The 15216-nt window shown below is 36.3% G+C and overlaps 1 protein-coding gene across 1 annotated transcript; it reads left to right on the top strand.

Annotated features, from left to right (window-relative positions):
- Positions 1-3003: 3003 nt before the first annotated feature.
- gdf6b (growth differentiation factor 6b) lies at positions 3004-4925 on the top strand. The gene is made up of 2 exons (XM_060857411.1): positions 3004-3274; positions 4039-4925. The coding sequence occupies exons 1-2, from the start codon at positions 3004-3006 to the stop codon at positions 4923-4925; spliced, it is 1158 nt and encodes a 385-aa protein (XP_060713394.1).
- The last annotated feature ends 10291 nt before the right edge of the window (positions 4926-15216 follow it).

Genomic DNA, 15216 nt, shown 5'->3' with positions numbered 1-15216 from the left:
TTCCCAAGTATTCTACATTTATTACATATAATGATCTCTAAATACTACTATACATTTACATATTATTACTATACATTGTAAATTCATAGTAAATATACTATGTTTGTTTTTTCCTTGAAACTAATGGGTACGTAATAAATAGTTTGCATATGTTAATAAAATTCATAGATTAAAATAATAAACACCTGAACATCTGAATTTGTGCCTGTAATAGAATAAGAGCCTCCATTAGAGAAAATCTGGAGTCTATGTGAAGAAATCTCAGAGCATCCCTTAACCTACAGTCATTGATAAAACTTTTGGCAGTAACATAAATTTTGTGTTTCTAGATCATTGTGCAGAGTGAACAGATGCATTTAAAATGATTTAAAAAGATTTATTGGACCAAAAAAATTTACTTTTCCCAAAAGGCTAGATTTCACTGGTTTTGGCCTTGGCATAAAATAACCAGCTAACACAATTTCTTTAATCATATCATCAACACATTTAAAAGTGTCATTAAGTACTAGTCAGGTGAAATCACTATCATAGTGGTTGGATTTTAAAAGCAGACTGATTACTATAAAAGAAGGGAAGAATGCTTCCAATCATTGTGTTCATTTTAGCAATAATTACCTCTAAAGAAAGAAGTTTTTGCATCATTTTGCGTCATTGCTTTGCATCAAAATGGCCTCATATTCAAAGAAATTGCTAAAAAGAATATTGTACCTGAAAAAACATTTACCAGATCATCAAAAACTTGAAGGAGAGATGTACCAGTACCAGGTGAAGTACCAGGACCGCCTCCTCCTGAGGAGTCAGCTACAGAATCGTGTCACCACCAGTGCAGAGCTTGCTCAGGAATGGCAGCAGCTGGGTGTGAGTGCATCTGCACGCACAGTAAGACTTTTGGACAACGGCCTGGTGTCAAGAACAGCAGCAATAATGCCATTTCTCTCCCAGAAATCCATCAAGGACAGACTAAATTTCTGCAGAAAATACAAAGATGGGACAGCAGAAGACTGGTGCAGAGTTATTTTCTCTGATGAAGCTCCCTTCTGAAAGTTTGGGACATCATTGTCCAGAGAAGAAAAGGTGAACGCTACCAAGAATTTCTGCCCAAAAACACTGTCATGAATAAAGAATGGCATCAAAACATCCAGAAAGAGCAACTTCTCCCTACCATCCAGGAGCAAATTTGTGTAGATCTGTCCATTTTTCAGCATTATGGAGCACCATGTCATAAGGCAAGAGTCTCAAGATCCCCAGATCGCAATCCTATAGGGAACCGGTGGCAAATCCTCAAAAGGCATGTGGACAAGCAGAAGCCCAAAAATTGTGCTCAATTCCAAGCACTAATAAAGCAAAAATAGATCACCAGGATTGCCATTTGTCAGGATTTGGCCTAGAAGCTAATATCTAGCATGCCAGAGCAAATTGTAAATGTTATGAAGAACAAGGGTCAACACTAAATATTGGCTGTTTGCATATATTACATTTTATTTGCCAATAAAAGTCTTAAAGACTTATGAAATGCATATCACTGTTTCCCAGTATACCACAGAAAAATGTGTGGAAAAATAATCTTCAAATACTAAAGCAGCAAACTTTGCAAAAGTTTCTATTACTGCCACAACTTTTGTTCATGACTGTAGCGCATGTCTAATTTGCTAAATTGTCCACTAGAGGTCCTCACACCCCCTGAGAACTTGGGGTGGCTATTGAAAAAACTGAGAAGACTGAGCTGTTGCTGCTTTACGTTTAGTATGATCAGGTATGGAGGGTGTATTGCCATGACATGTCCTGGGACCTTAACCAGGATAAAGTGACTAAAAATGAATGAATGAATGAATGAATGAATGAATGAATAATTGCTTTATGTTCGTATTTATAGCTTTTGTGAAAAATGAAATGATTTAGTGATCTAGTCAAGCAGACTAGAACAGAACAATAGAATATAGATCTGTAATTTACAGCTTACATGATATATGACATATGCAAACAAGCATAATTATACATTTTTTTATTTTTCCTGGTTGGATGAATTGTCCTTATAGTATTGAGGTTTTCTCAAAATATAAAATTGTTGTGAAAACTTGTGTATATTGTATATTGTTATGCCTTTTCAATAACTTACAGTAGGTAGACATTAATTTAGGTTACTTGAGTAGACAGTCACCCCTCTATTTGGTAACAGACTCAGGTTAGATTATCTTCATATAGCTTTATGTATCTACAGAACCTGATGAATTTCTCCTTTTCACAGTGGTGTTATGCCGACAGTGTGTATGCAGAAACTAAAATATTGATGGTTATCAATGTACAAAGAATCAGACAGACAGACAGACAGACAGACAGACAGATAGATAGACAGACAGACAGACAGACAGACAGACAGACAGACAGACAGACAGATACATAGATAGATAGAAAGATAGATAGATAGACAGACAGACAGACAGACAGACAGATAGACAGACAGACAGAATATAGATAGATAGATAGATAGATAGATAGATAGATAGATAGACAGACAGACAGACAGACAGACAGACAGACAGACAGACAGAAAGATGATAGATACATGTAGATAGATAGATAGATAGATAGATAGATAGACAGACAGACAGACAGACAGACAGACAGACAGACAGACAGACAGATAGATAGATAGATAGATAGATAGATAGATAGATAGATAGATAGATAGATAGAAAGGTAGATAGATAGATAGATAGATAGATAGATAGATAGATAGATAGATAGATAGATAGATAGATAGATAGCAAACAAACTCTTTTTTTATTACGTAATAAGAGAACGTAATTACGTAATATTACAGAGAAACTCTGTAATAAAGGCTGTGTGTCCGCTTCGCGCTATGCGTAATGGGACGTAGTTGTCTCTCTCTCTCTCTCTCTCTCTCTCTCTCTCTCTCTCTCTCTCCTCAGCTGTGCACACGTCCTCTAGGCGCTCTTATAAAAGTTAGCCATTATTTTAAGCTCACAAGTCTGCGTTTCCACCATGCACGTCCGCACGACCCTGATCTTCCTCCTGCAGTACTGTGCGTGTGTTTACGGTCTCCCCACATCACCGGGCTCGTTTTCACGCACACTCGCCACATCTGGCACTAAGCGCTTCGCAAGAGCAAGCAAAGACTCCGTAGAGCCTCACGAGTACATGCTCTCCATCTATAAGACTTTTTCTGCTGCCGAGAAACTGGGACTGAACGCGAGTTTATTCCGTTCATCTAAAGCCGCAAACACGATAACGAGTTTTGTGGATAATGGACAAGGTAAGTCTGTCTGGCTGAAATGATTATAATTACTTTTTTTTTCAATGATCAGACGCATAGCCTGTGTAAGGATGGGAAATCCTTCCTTAACGATCCTTTGGGTAGATTTAGAGATCTTTACATTTTCCCACATAGGTACAAGCCAGAAAAACAGTTTCAAACTAAGGATTCAAAGTGCGCAGGTGCACATCAATGTTGTGCCAAGATATAAACTTCAATTTCAATACATTTACAAAAATATTTGTCTACAGACTGTATATCATATTTTATAATACAGCAAGATGTTGGCTTGCAAATCTGTTGATCTGTTATGTATTTATTTATTTCCCATAGTTCAGAAATATGAAAAAAATAACTGTGTCTTAAGAACATTCTCTCAAGTTTTTTTCATATATGCCATGCTATATCAGGATTCCAGCAACTAATTATGAATGAATACAAACACTCAAAGAAGAAAAACGATTAAATCTTATTTGATATCACACTTGGTGATTCCATACAGATTCTGTTTAAAAAAAAAAAAAAAACATACAAATAAAATGTTTCTCTATCAGAAAGGTTTCCAAACTAATCCTTTTTAAGAACCTTAACACTCTATACACCTACACATAGAACCTCTGGAAAATCCTACACAAAATGTTTTGTTTCAAAACTGTAGTCCTGGATTTCTGTAAACCTGTTTACTGACCTCGTCTATTGAGAGTGGCTTGATCTAAAATTGAATTAAATGGAATTTAATTATGTATTTCTGCTTTTTCTGTTAGATGACTCTCCAAATTCTCCACTATGGACACAGCAGTATCTTTTTGATATCTCATCACTTTCTAATAAAGTTGAGCTGCTGGGTGCTGAACTAAGAATCTACACAAAACTCTCTGGACACTTCCCAACATCTGATGTGGGTCCAATGGAGATTCAGCTTCTTTCCTGCCAGACTCACAAACTTCTGTATTCCAAAATCTTAGACTTGCAAGACTCGCACAAACCACGATGGGAAGTCCTTGATGTGTGGGAAATTTTTGCAGAACGCCGTTTACACGCACACAGAAACTTCTTCTGTCTGGAGCTCAAGGCTTCTCTTGACAATCCTGAGAGGGAAATCGACTTACGGCATCTTGGATTTCACAGGTACGGGCGGCCACAACAGAAGAAAGCCATATTGGTGGTGTTCACGAAGTCAAAGAAAAGGCAAAGCTTGTACTATGAGAAAAAAGGGAAGATTAAACTGGACCCTGATCAGGCTGGAAAGGAAAAAATCCATCGTGTGAAACGGCAGCGGAAGCGGCGGACAGCATTAAATAACCGTCATGGCAAACGGCAAGGCAGAAAGTCCAAGTCTAGATGCAGCAAAAAACCATTGCATGTCAATTTCAAAGAATTGGGATGGGATGATTGGATTATCGCTCCTTTGGATTACGAGGCGTACCATTGTGAGGGTATCTGTGACTTCCCACTTAGGTCTCATTTAGAGCCAACTAATCATGCCATCATACAGACTTTAATGAACTCTATGAACCCCAGCAACATGCCACCTAGCTGCTGTGTGCCTTCCAAACTTAGCCCTATCAGCATCTTGTACATAGACTCTGGGAATAATGTAGTGTACAAGCAATACGAGGACATGGTGGTAGAGTCATGTGGATGCAGGTGACTGGTGGTGTTTTTCAAAACTGAGTCCAAATGCCAGGTTATGCAGGTTATGTAAAATAAATGACTGAAGAATTATTAGAGCTGAGATTTTGTAGACCAGGCATCAGTAGCTAAAATGTCCTACATTTCAATCTGAAGCCATTATTATATATCATAATTTGGGTTAATTACTTGTCTTTACAAAAGAGATTAAGAGAGATCATGTTCAAAAATTCAACTTCCTCATACATTAAGCTCCATCCTATAGGATATTTGTTAAAATGCTTAAAATATAATATGTCTATCTTTGTGTAAATAACATTTTTCATTTTTTTTAATTTATAGTGTGTTGTATTAAATTATTCTATCCAATTATATAGTTATAATTTTGTATTTATAGACCTGTACTTCTGTATATTGGAGTTGTGTATCTACCTCAATGAAGAACTTGGCTTTTTAAATGTTCCTAGATATATGGATGTGAGGAAGATTTCTTTCAACAACCCAGTAAATACTGTAGACAAACATGGAAGCTTTATACTTCTAATAAAACACTATTTAAACCTCAATGTGTTAATAATCAGCCAGCTTGTTTTTAAAGGTTGTGGTGTTAAATTGATGAACACACAAATAAGCTAACGTGAAATGCTAACACATAATGGATTATGCTGTTATAGAAAAATCATTCATAACATAGTAGAATAATATGTTACTGTACTACGTTGAGTCTCAAGTATTTCCTTCCTTATATAAAACGCTAATTCTCTAGCAATGGAAATAGTTAATTACCTTTAATATTGTTGAGAAAGCCAAAGGGTTGTTTCTGTTAACACTTACACTAAAACATTTACATAAGAAAAAGCTGTTCTCTTTTTCTCTCTCTCTTAAAGTTCATAAGATGGGAAAAAGATGCAGCTTGTCGTGTTTTCAAGAAACCAAAATGCCCAAAGCCTCTTGTCCAAATTGTTGACATTGAAGACTCCTTCTACAAATATTAAACAAATGTGTCCTTGCGGAAAACTTTGCCACTACTACAATTAGATGTTTCATTGTTAAACAGCTCTTTGTCAGTTTATTACTTTATCCTTAAAATATATAGATTGTCCATCATACAAGTCCTAGTGAATGACTTGTTTCTATAGAAACCATAATGAATGCATTAATACTGTATAAACCTGTGCTTGAATTAAAGCCAGCACAAGTAGCAGGGTTGCTGTTAATCAACTCAAAACGAATCAACTCCTACTGACTGATCAGATTGAGAATTCCAAGCTGCTGTGGTGTAAACAGTATTATCGGTGGTGAACTAAAACTAATGGCTCCATCTAGCACCCTCTATCATTCTTCTACAACTAAAACCATTGACCATGTAAACAATTCTTCAGAAAATATTCTTGGCTATCTATTCCACAATCAAGGACTGATAACTGAAATCTGTTGATAAAGACGAGTTTATTAGTTGATTACTTGCCTAAGTGTCGCTCCATTAATCACCGTCTTAAGATCAATACTAAGACATAGAGCTGATTATTAATGAAATAATAGCTAGGTCTACTGGCTTATGGGAAGACGGATGGAGAAACTGTAAATTTTAAGCTTAAGCCTAATTTTAAGGTTAGTAGATATTTTTGTTGTAGTGGGATAAAAGGGTAACCTGGTTAATTTATGTATTTTCTGCTGTAAGATGGAAGGCAAGTTTCAGTGTTTAGCAAAGGTGAAAGAGGGGTCAACAGATACTTAGTGCCACGTTCCATGGGTGGCCTGGCTGTGTGAATGGCCAAGGATGTATAGATTTTCCCCTCTCTCTCTCTCTCTCTCTCTCTCTCTCTCTCTCTCTCTCTCTCTCTCTCTCTCTCTCGCTCTCGCTCTCGCACTCTCTGACACAGATTGGCAAAGAGTGGACAGATGCACAGGGGTTGACCCCCACTGCCCAAGGATTCATTCATTCTCTGTCTGGGATAAGACAAAGCAAGCCAACGATGCTACTTTCAGATTAGGCTTGCCTTTTCCCTAAGGTCAGAGGTTGAGTGTCCTTTTGTGTATGGTCACTGTGAGAATTTCAAAGGTACACATGCAGTAAATAAAGAGGAAGCAATCAACACAGCCAGAGAACAAGGGAAAGGAATGTGTGTGACATTGCTGGATTGGCCCTCTGTCTTTCTGACACACTGTCGATCCACAGACTGAGTAAGTAGATAAAAAAGAAGGTGCAAATACGTTCAACTGTGCAAAATAGCTGATTCACAATAATATAGTTTGGTTCTACGGGAAATCTGGACAAAGTAGTTTCAAATGTTTGATGATGTAATGATGGAAAAAACGGTTCTAAATGTGTTAGAAAATGCAACCAGACTTGACATTGATTAATTAATCTAGGCTGCGTTTAAATGGGCAAGTAGGCATAAAGAATTGCTATAATGTTTGCCAAAATGTCATAGAGAGAAGGACAACTTAGGATTCTGTGAAAGTCGGATATGAATATGTGCCAGGTGCAAAAGGGCAAAGAAACATGCAATTAGGCAATAAAAATATCTTTATCACCTCAAGCTCACAATGTTTTGGTTTCTGACCCTGAAATTTTGCCCACTTTTTGATGTAAGATGAGGATTTTAATTTCAGGTCTATTGTTGTCCAGTTATTGCAGCATCCCTTTTAAGGTAACTTGTCACATATTTTTTGAGATGATTCCAATAAAATCTTTGCTGAATTCTATAACAGACCATATGATATTGTGATCTCTGTGTTTTGATTGTTTAAGCAGCATTTCAGGAGCATTTCTTATATTTGCTATAGCTGCACTGAAACCTTTGCATGACGATAATCTGCGTTTGCTACTTAAAATTCTGTAAACCTGCTTTGTGGCCATTTCCATTGTTTAAAATGCTATACAAATTCAAATTGAATTGACGTACAAATTTACATTTCTGAATTGAAAACAGTTACAGTTACAGTAGTGTGACATCTTGAGAAGACATAACAGACAGTACCTTTGTGGAATAAAACTTTTGACTTTAACGCAAAAGCTCATAAGCTGAAGACGGAAACAGATTTAACTAGAAAGAACAAATCGATGTTACAGTAGCTAGTTAGCAAGCAAGCTGATGTGCTATAAAGTGAGTGTGGATCTAATTCTGCTAGTGTACTGTAGGAAAAATATACTGAGCATTAGTTCACATTGTGTCCGAAATGTTACTTACTTAATTGATGTAAAAACGTACAGCTTATACTGCATTTTACAATATTTTTAGAGATTGGGTTAAGGTCAATTCCACTTCCTTCCCTAAATAGAAATGGCAGCAGGTTTTAGTCTGAGTACGCTGCTTGCTCTGATTACACCTCTTTTGTCCACTGCCCTAAAGATGACTTTTTTTTTTGACAGAGCCTCAAACATTAGTGACCCCGAAAACAACTGATAAAATAGAGGGGTGAAAGGAGGTTTGCAAAGTCAACTCATAAGAGGAAAGTGCACTGGTGTGTTTAGATAGCTGTAGGCCAAAGTAAAACAGAGGGCAGCAGGTTAATCTGCCCCACTTAACTCCTGCACACTAACTACTGATTTAAGGCCAGCTGTAAGTACACCATAAAACTGTTAGAAATGAAACAAAAGTAATCCTGTGCTAGCTGGCAGAGGCAACATTAACACACCAAAAGTGTCATCAGACACTGAAATGAAATTGTTCATGTCTCAGTCTGTGCTTTTTATATAGTCGTTAATTGTAAGTTGGACCTGAAATATTTTAAAAACTTGCTAAAGCCTGGTTTTCATTTAGACTCCACTATATATCCTAGGTTTGTGGCAATGTCCACATACAACAATAACTGTTCTTTTCAACCAAATACAGAACTTGCATTTAAACCTGTATTCAAATGAATGTATTCAAGTGAATGTTGTTGATCCACATTTTAGGACTGGGTTCAAGTTTCTCTTAAAAACATATCCAGAATTTACAGTTATTTTCATTTGTACCTGAAGAAGCTGTGTGTATGAACACTGTTATACAGTGTGTATATGCATAAAATATATTGTAACTGCTGTTCAGAAATGATCACCCGTTTGATTCTTTGTTTGAGCTCGGGTTAATCTCTGTGTGGATTTTCAAATTTTCCCTTTGTTTGTATGCATCTTCTCTGTGTTCTCTCCTGGGTTCTCAAGGTTTTCTTCCAACTCCAGAAAAAACATACTAGGAGATTGACTTGCTACAGTATGCTAAATTGCCCCTGCTTTGAATGTGTGTGTGTGTGTGTGTGTGTGTGTGTGTGTGTGTGTGTGTGTGTGTGTGTGCGTGTGTGTGTGTGTGTGTGTGAATAGTGCTCTTCTAAGTACCAGCAGTCCATAGCGTTCCTGACTAGAATAAAGTGGTTACTGAAGCTGAATGAATGATTTGTATTCTATTGAAAACTGACATACAGTGTATTACTATCCTTCATAACACCATTTATCTCTCTCAGACAGATTATACTGATATTTGCTGTGAACTCAAACTTCATAGAGCGAGTCACAGTGAGGCCTCAGGATACCTTCTCTGATCAACCAGTCAATCAATATAATTACAGTAAGCTACTATGCACCAGGATCTCGCTGGTGTGGTTTTTATTTACTTTTTTAAGCATAATCTCTTAAAAAATTGTGCAAACAGTTTCAACTTTATTTCAATCTGATTAAATTCTGCATTTGTGACTAACCCAGTGCTGCTAAGAAAGATCACACTAATCCTAACAATAATAACACTGGCAATCCTAAAGATCTAAAAACAATCCAAGTCTCTCTCTTGCTGCAGTGGACAATTGGACATTCTTTTAGTACTGTTTGCCTTCACACTTCTCCTGTTGAGATAATTCCATTATCCTGTGTCACCAAAAAGAGGATGCATGGTCCTTTTTGAGTCCTGTTTCTACTGCTTTTATTCTCAGGGAGTTTTTCCTCATACAATTACCTCTAGCTTGTTCATTTGGGATGAGCCTTAATTACTATTAAGCTGCTTTTTGTTTGTTTGTTTTGTTAAATGTACAATTCAAAATTAAAATAAATTGAATTGAATTGAATTGATGGGGGGGGCACGGTGGCTTAGTGGTTAGCATGTTCGCCTCACACCTCCAGGGTTGGGGGTTCGATTCTCGCCTCCGCCTTGTGTGTGTGGAGTTTGCATGTTCTCCCCGTGCCTCAGGGTTTCCTCCGGGTTCTCTGGTTTCCTCCCCCGGTCCAAAGGCATGCATGGTAGGTTGATTGGCATCTCTGGAAAATTGTCCGTAGTGTGTGATTGCGTGAGTGAATGAGAGTGTCTGTGTGCCCTGCGATGGGTTGGCACTCTGTAAAGGGTGTATCCTGCCTTGATGCCCAATGACGCCTGAGATAGGCACAGGCTCCCAGTGACCCGAGATAGTTCGGATAAGCGGTAGAAGATGAATGAATGAATGAATTGAATTGATAGAAGATGAAAAAATCTAGATAGATTTGTGCATTGTGTACACCAACATTAAGAATAGTTCTTTGTCTTCAAGGAGATGAACTAGAACTACAATCAGTCATGTGGGATGTTTCTTGAATTTTAATTTCAGCGTTATTTTTCCAGAAATCACAGCAAATTTAGAAAAATTAGATTTTTAAATCCCATAATTCATTTTTTTAAAGAAACTGTAGATCTTACTGCACCATGCTGCACAGAACACATCTGAAATGTTTCTGCTTGTACAAAGACCTGCTTGCTTGCTGATCTTAATCCTCACAGACTTGAATCAAAGAGACCTAGAAGGTGCTCTGCTGCAAAGCAGTTCAGGTCACAGCAATGCCAGCAGCTTTGCACTGTCTGTCAAGGGATAAAGCGATGTGGTGGTACGCAGATGTTTGCAATAGTTAGCACTAGGGAACATATGGCTTCGGTTGTGGCAGGAGCAGCTCTGCTTGTTCTGGGTTTAACTAACTGTAGATTAGATTCTTTAGCAGAGGACTAAAAGTTGCTGCTAGACAGGTCTGACCTCTTTGCACGAGTTTTGACTGAACGATAATAAGAGCTCTGGACTTCTTTTATACATTAGAGAAGAAGTTGGGATGACAGCAGCCATAGTCTTGCTTTATAGTGAGTTGGTGGTGGAAATATAAAACATATGGGTAGGGTCTAGATTGAGTATGTACTTTTTTTTAATTATAAGTCCAGGGAAAGAACCTTTTGATAATGTACATCACTGTATTAGTACATCAAAAGGCAATAATAGTAGCTGAGGTTTTTCTTTTTTAACAGAGATCACAGATTTAGATTTAACGTTAATGATATACAGGTTGTTTATCTGCTTGCAGATTAGCCAACTCTTAAAATCACACAAACATACAGAAAAGCTAAGTTCTTGGAATATTTCTGTTTCTCCAGTATAAGTGATAAGATCACCATACAGAGGTGTTCCTGTAACAAAGCTAGTAAGCTAGTAATATGGTATTTGTCATGGAAGTAGCATTCTGTAGAACAGCATTGAATCAATTTTGACAGAATTTACATTTAGAAATTTGGATTTAGATTAGGTTGGTATTTGGTCCATCAACCCAGTTAACAGAGAACACAGAAGTATTCAACAGAAAGTTAAACAATAATGTTCTTTGAGAAAGAAAACTTGTTGGTGTACAATCCAACACTGATCCAGATCCACATGACCATGACAAGGATAAGGATGTTAATAAAGATAGAGTAAAGAGATTCATTTACCTCTTCATCCTGGTCAGGGCTGACCTCAGGAACTAGTCATCAGGCAGGTTTGGATTGTCTTTATCCAGAATATGTGGTCCAGACATTGGATGGATGGATGGATGGATGGATAATTAAGTAGTTAGCTAGTTTAATGATAAATTAATGCTGACTAACATATAAATATATTTTAACATATTTATCAGGGAACCAGCCACACACATATTTATTTACAATCTAATAAGATAATAATGTAGCTCACCCAGTGTTTTTTGGAAAACAGTAGCACAGACAACAGCGTAAACTAATAGCTATGAGAGAGTAATGCTAATTTTCTGCCACCAAGCTGGCTGAAAGACATTTTTTGCTAATTTAATACAGTTAGGTGGGAAAGCCAATGAAGATATGCCATACAATCACTGGGAATGACTAATCTTAGTTGCTAGTTGATATATGGGATAAAATGTGCATCAGTGCTAGCAGCTAGCAAGATTTAGGAACCTAAAAATCAGTTATAGTCCTTCAATCAATGCTTTCTTACTCTAGATACTATTTTATTGAACAAAGTTATTTATTTTAACATTAGCACAATTGTTCTTTGTTAATCTTTGCATTATAAAAAAAAAAAAAAAGACCTATAGGATTTCTACTATTTATTATTAGGACAAAAAAGTCCAAAAACAGGTTTTAAGCATTAACATGACCGAGAAGATTTTACTAACACACCATTATTCTGCCAACATATCTTGAGCTTAATGGGTCGGCTTTTGAAAAGACCACATCTGAAAAGCCTGAGTATGATATATACGCAATCGAATAAATGCATTCATTCAACCTTTTTCAGGGACCATTAAACATTCATGTTCCAACTATTTCCAAAGGTTGCATGGTTCTTTGCGTCTTAACAACCCCATGCTTTTGAGATCAGTTTCAAATGTGCTCACGAATACTAGCACCCTCCAGCATGTTCAGCTCATTGTTAAAACTCCTTTAGGTGTTATATATATATATATATAACCTGTGGCAGAGGTGAAATAGGGCTTTATGGTCAATAAAAATCAGCAAAGTGTTTATTGATTGTGAAGCCCCTGGTCTTCTGAGGGAAACCCAAAACCTGTCTTGCTCTTGAGAGACAGGCCTCATTTGAATCCCGAATGAGAAAGACGGAAATGTGCTTTGACACTAACAGGCTTTAAAAGGAAGTTTCTCCAGCTAAGTTAAAGATGAGAAGGGAGGTTGGGAATATAATTACTGGAGTCATATTTACTGCAGGCAATATAAGTTCCCACCTCCCCCATTTTCCAAAGACGCCATCAAATTCATGGATTTGTATGAGTTTCCACCGTGTTTAAAATACATATAAAGGTATATTTTCCTAACCTTAAGCATGATTTCTACTCAACCAGATAACATTTCAAATTTATTTCGTTATAGATTTTACAATGTTATCCTAAAGGACCACAAATATTCTTTGAATGGATTTTATAACAATGATAAAGATTTAATAAATGTAAAGCTAAGGCTTCACATAAGCCCAATAGAATTTCAAGCAAAATATTTACATTTGTTGTAGAAAATGTAAGTTTTTTTTTATTGATTTAGCTAGAAAAATAGACCTTTTCTTTAGGTTTTCTAGTTTTCGCTACAAGAAATCTTTATTGTTAGTTGTTCTGAATGTACTAAGCATTTTTTATTTTATTTTTTGCTTAGTCTGTGTTTTATGGCTAGTCAAAGAAAAAAAATATTTTTTTTTTGCCTCATTTGGATTAAATGGACTAAATGGATTAATTTGATTTAAAAAAAAATTACTTTAAATCATAAACACCCCAAAATATTGTTATATACTGATTAATGATACATGATGCAAATTTTATAGATATAATTAGTTTTCAAGTTCAAGTAAATGTCCTGAGCTTAGAATCTGAATTTTGAAATTTTATGAAAGTTTTTTATACTTAAACTATGCTATACTCATTTTATTATATATGAATATATAAGATTTTATACAGGTGTAAAATTAACTATTTTTTTACTGGTGTATTATTCTTTATCTTGGATAAGATTTTTCTTAAAAATTCTAAAATAAGGGTTATGTTTTCAGCCAAAAACAAAAAGCAAAACATTTAATATATATCACAGAAATTCCAATACAAATTCAAATACAGGGAAAAGAGAAACATTTAAGATTTGGTTTTGATTTGCTTTTTAAATCTCAAAACTGTAACCTGTCATTTAGATTTAATGAGTGGTAAATATTTTCTCTTAGAAGTCAAAAACAAAGAGAAAACATACATATATTAAATATATAATACAACAAAATATTTTTTATAATCTGGTGTGTATATAATAAAATATATTCAAAAACATTTGCACAGTACAGCTGCACATTATACCTATCGTAATTTCTAATGGTATTCTCTGCAATAGAGTCAATTAAATTATATATTATATTATAAAACTCAATATGTAAAAACTCTTCCCCCAAAAGGTAAACCTCATCATGTAATTGTAGACACACACACACACACACACACACACACACACACACACACACACCTGCACAGATGATATTTAGCATGCTAGACGGAGAGCAACCTTTAAGCTAACCTTTCTAACCTCTAGGTGTTGATTGCTCTGGGACCTGATTCTGGATTTGGGAGCACATTCTCATGGAGATTTAAACAGGCATCTAAAAGCCACTCTAACAGGTCACTTGTAGGAGTCAGAAGGTCAATTGGCTGGTAGTGCCTAATGGTAGTAAATATCATCAGTCATCTTAAACATGGCCACAGTGGGGCTCGTGGCCCACGTTCAAAGGAATCTGAGGAATTTCTCAGGGTTAAAATAGTGCTGTGAGGTTGCAGACACCGACATGGGGTTCTTGAAGTTGGAGACTGTGTCACCTCTTAGTGTCAATCACTATTAGTGAGAAACCTTTTCATCACATAATCAGCACTTTGGCTATTAACATTTTAACTTTGTGAGAAAGAGAAAGTTGTAGAAATGTTTGTTTTAACACTTATGACAAAGGTTAAGCAAAGATTAGATAAGTAGTTGATAACAGCATGAGTCAGGGACTATGTTTAAGACAGTACAACTGGCACTTAATGACTTTAGCTCATTTTGAAAGCAAATTATTTCCATGAATTCAACATTTCTAAATGGCTGGTGCAACTGATGAACCAACACATGGTTTTCATTTCCTTCATCATGGGCTCTGAGTAAGTTACATTTACTTAAACCAAATAAAGCACCCTGTCCTGAAGACTTTTCTATGTGACAGGACACTTGAATGCTACACATCACTGACAGTGGAGACTCCTTACATAAATTTTGCATGAGCTTCTCCTAACAGGAAGCATCACCATATCAGCAATTATACCGTATGTTTTTCTTTGTTAAACAACAACAGTTTTTTATCTAATGTTTAATAAAATTAGAATCTGTGGAGACCCTGGCATAAAAGTCTCTGTGTTTGAGCTGTTACTATAGCACGGGTGTCCATAGTCTGACCACAGGGAAAAATTGTAGCCAGCCACCGTCCCACAGCTCTGCAAGGAAGGATCCCAAAAGGTGCTGACTCTGTCCTGTCTGCAATACAGTATGAAGCGCTTCGTGAAGATCCTCAATGACAGCGTAGAC

The sequence above is a fragment of the Tachysurus vachellii genome, chromosome 21, assembly GCF_030014155.1.
Source record: "Tachysurus vachellii isolate PV-2020 chromosome 21, HZAU_Pvac_v1, whole genome shotgun sequence".
Lineage (NCBI taxonomy): Eukaryota > Metazoa > Chordata > Actinopteri > Siluriformes > Bagridae > Tachysurus > Tachysurus vachellii.
Note: the sequence above shows the minus strand (reverse complement) of the source record. Positions and strands in the feature narration are given on the sequence as shown.

Coding starts and splice junctions, on each gene's coding strand:
- gdf6b (XM_060857411.1), top strand. CDS start 3,004: ATGCACGTCCGCACGACCCTGATCTTCCTCCTGCAGTACTGTGCGTGT. Junction 3,275..4,038: donor TTTTGTGGATAATGGACAAG/GTAAGTCTGTCT, acceptor TTTTTCTGTTAG/ATGACTCTCCAAATTCTCCA.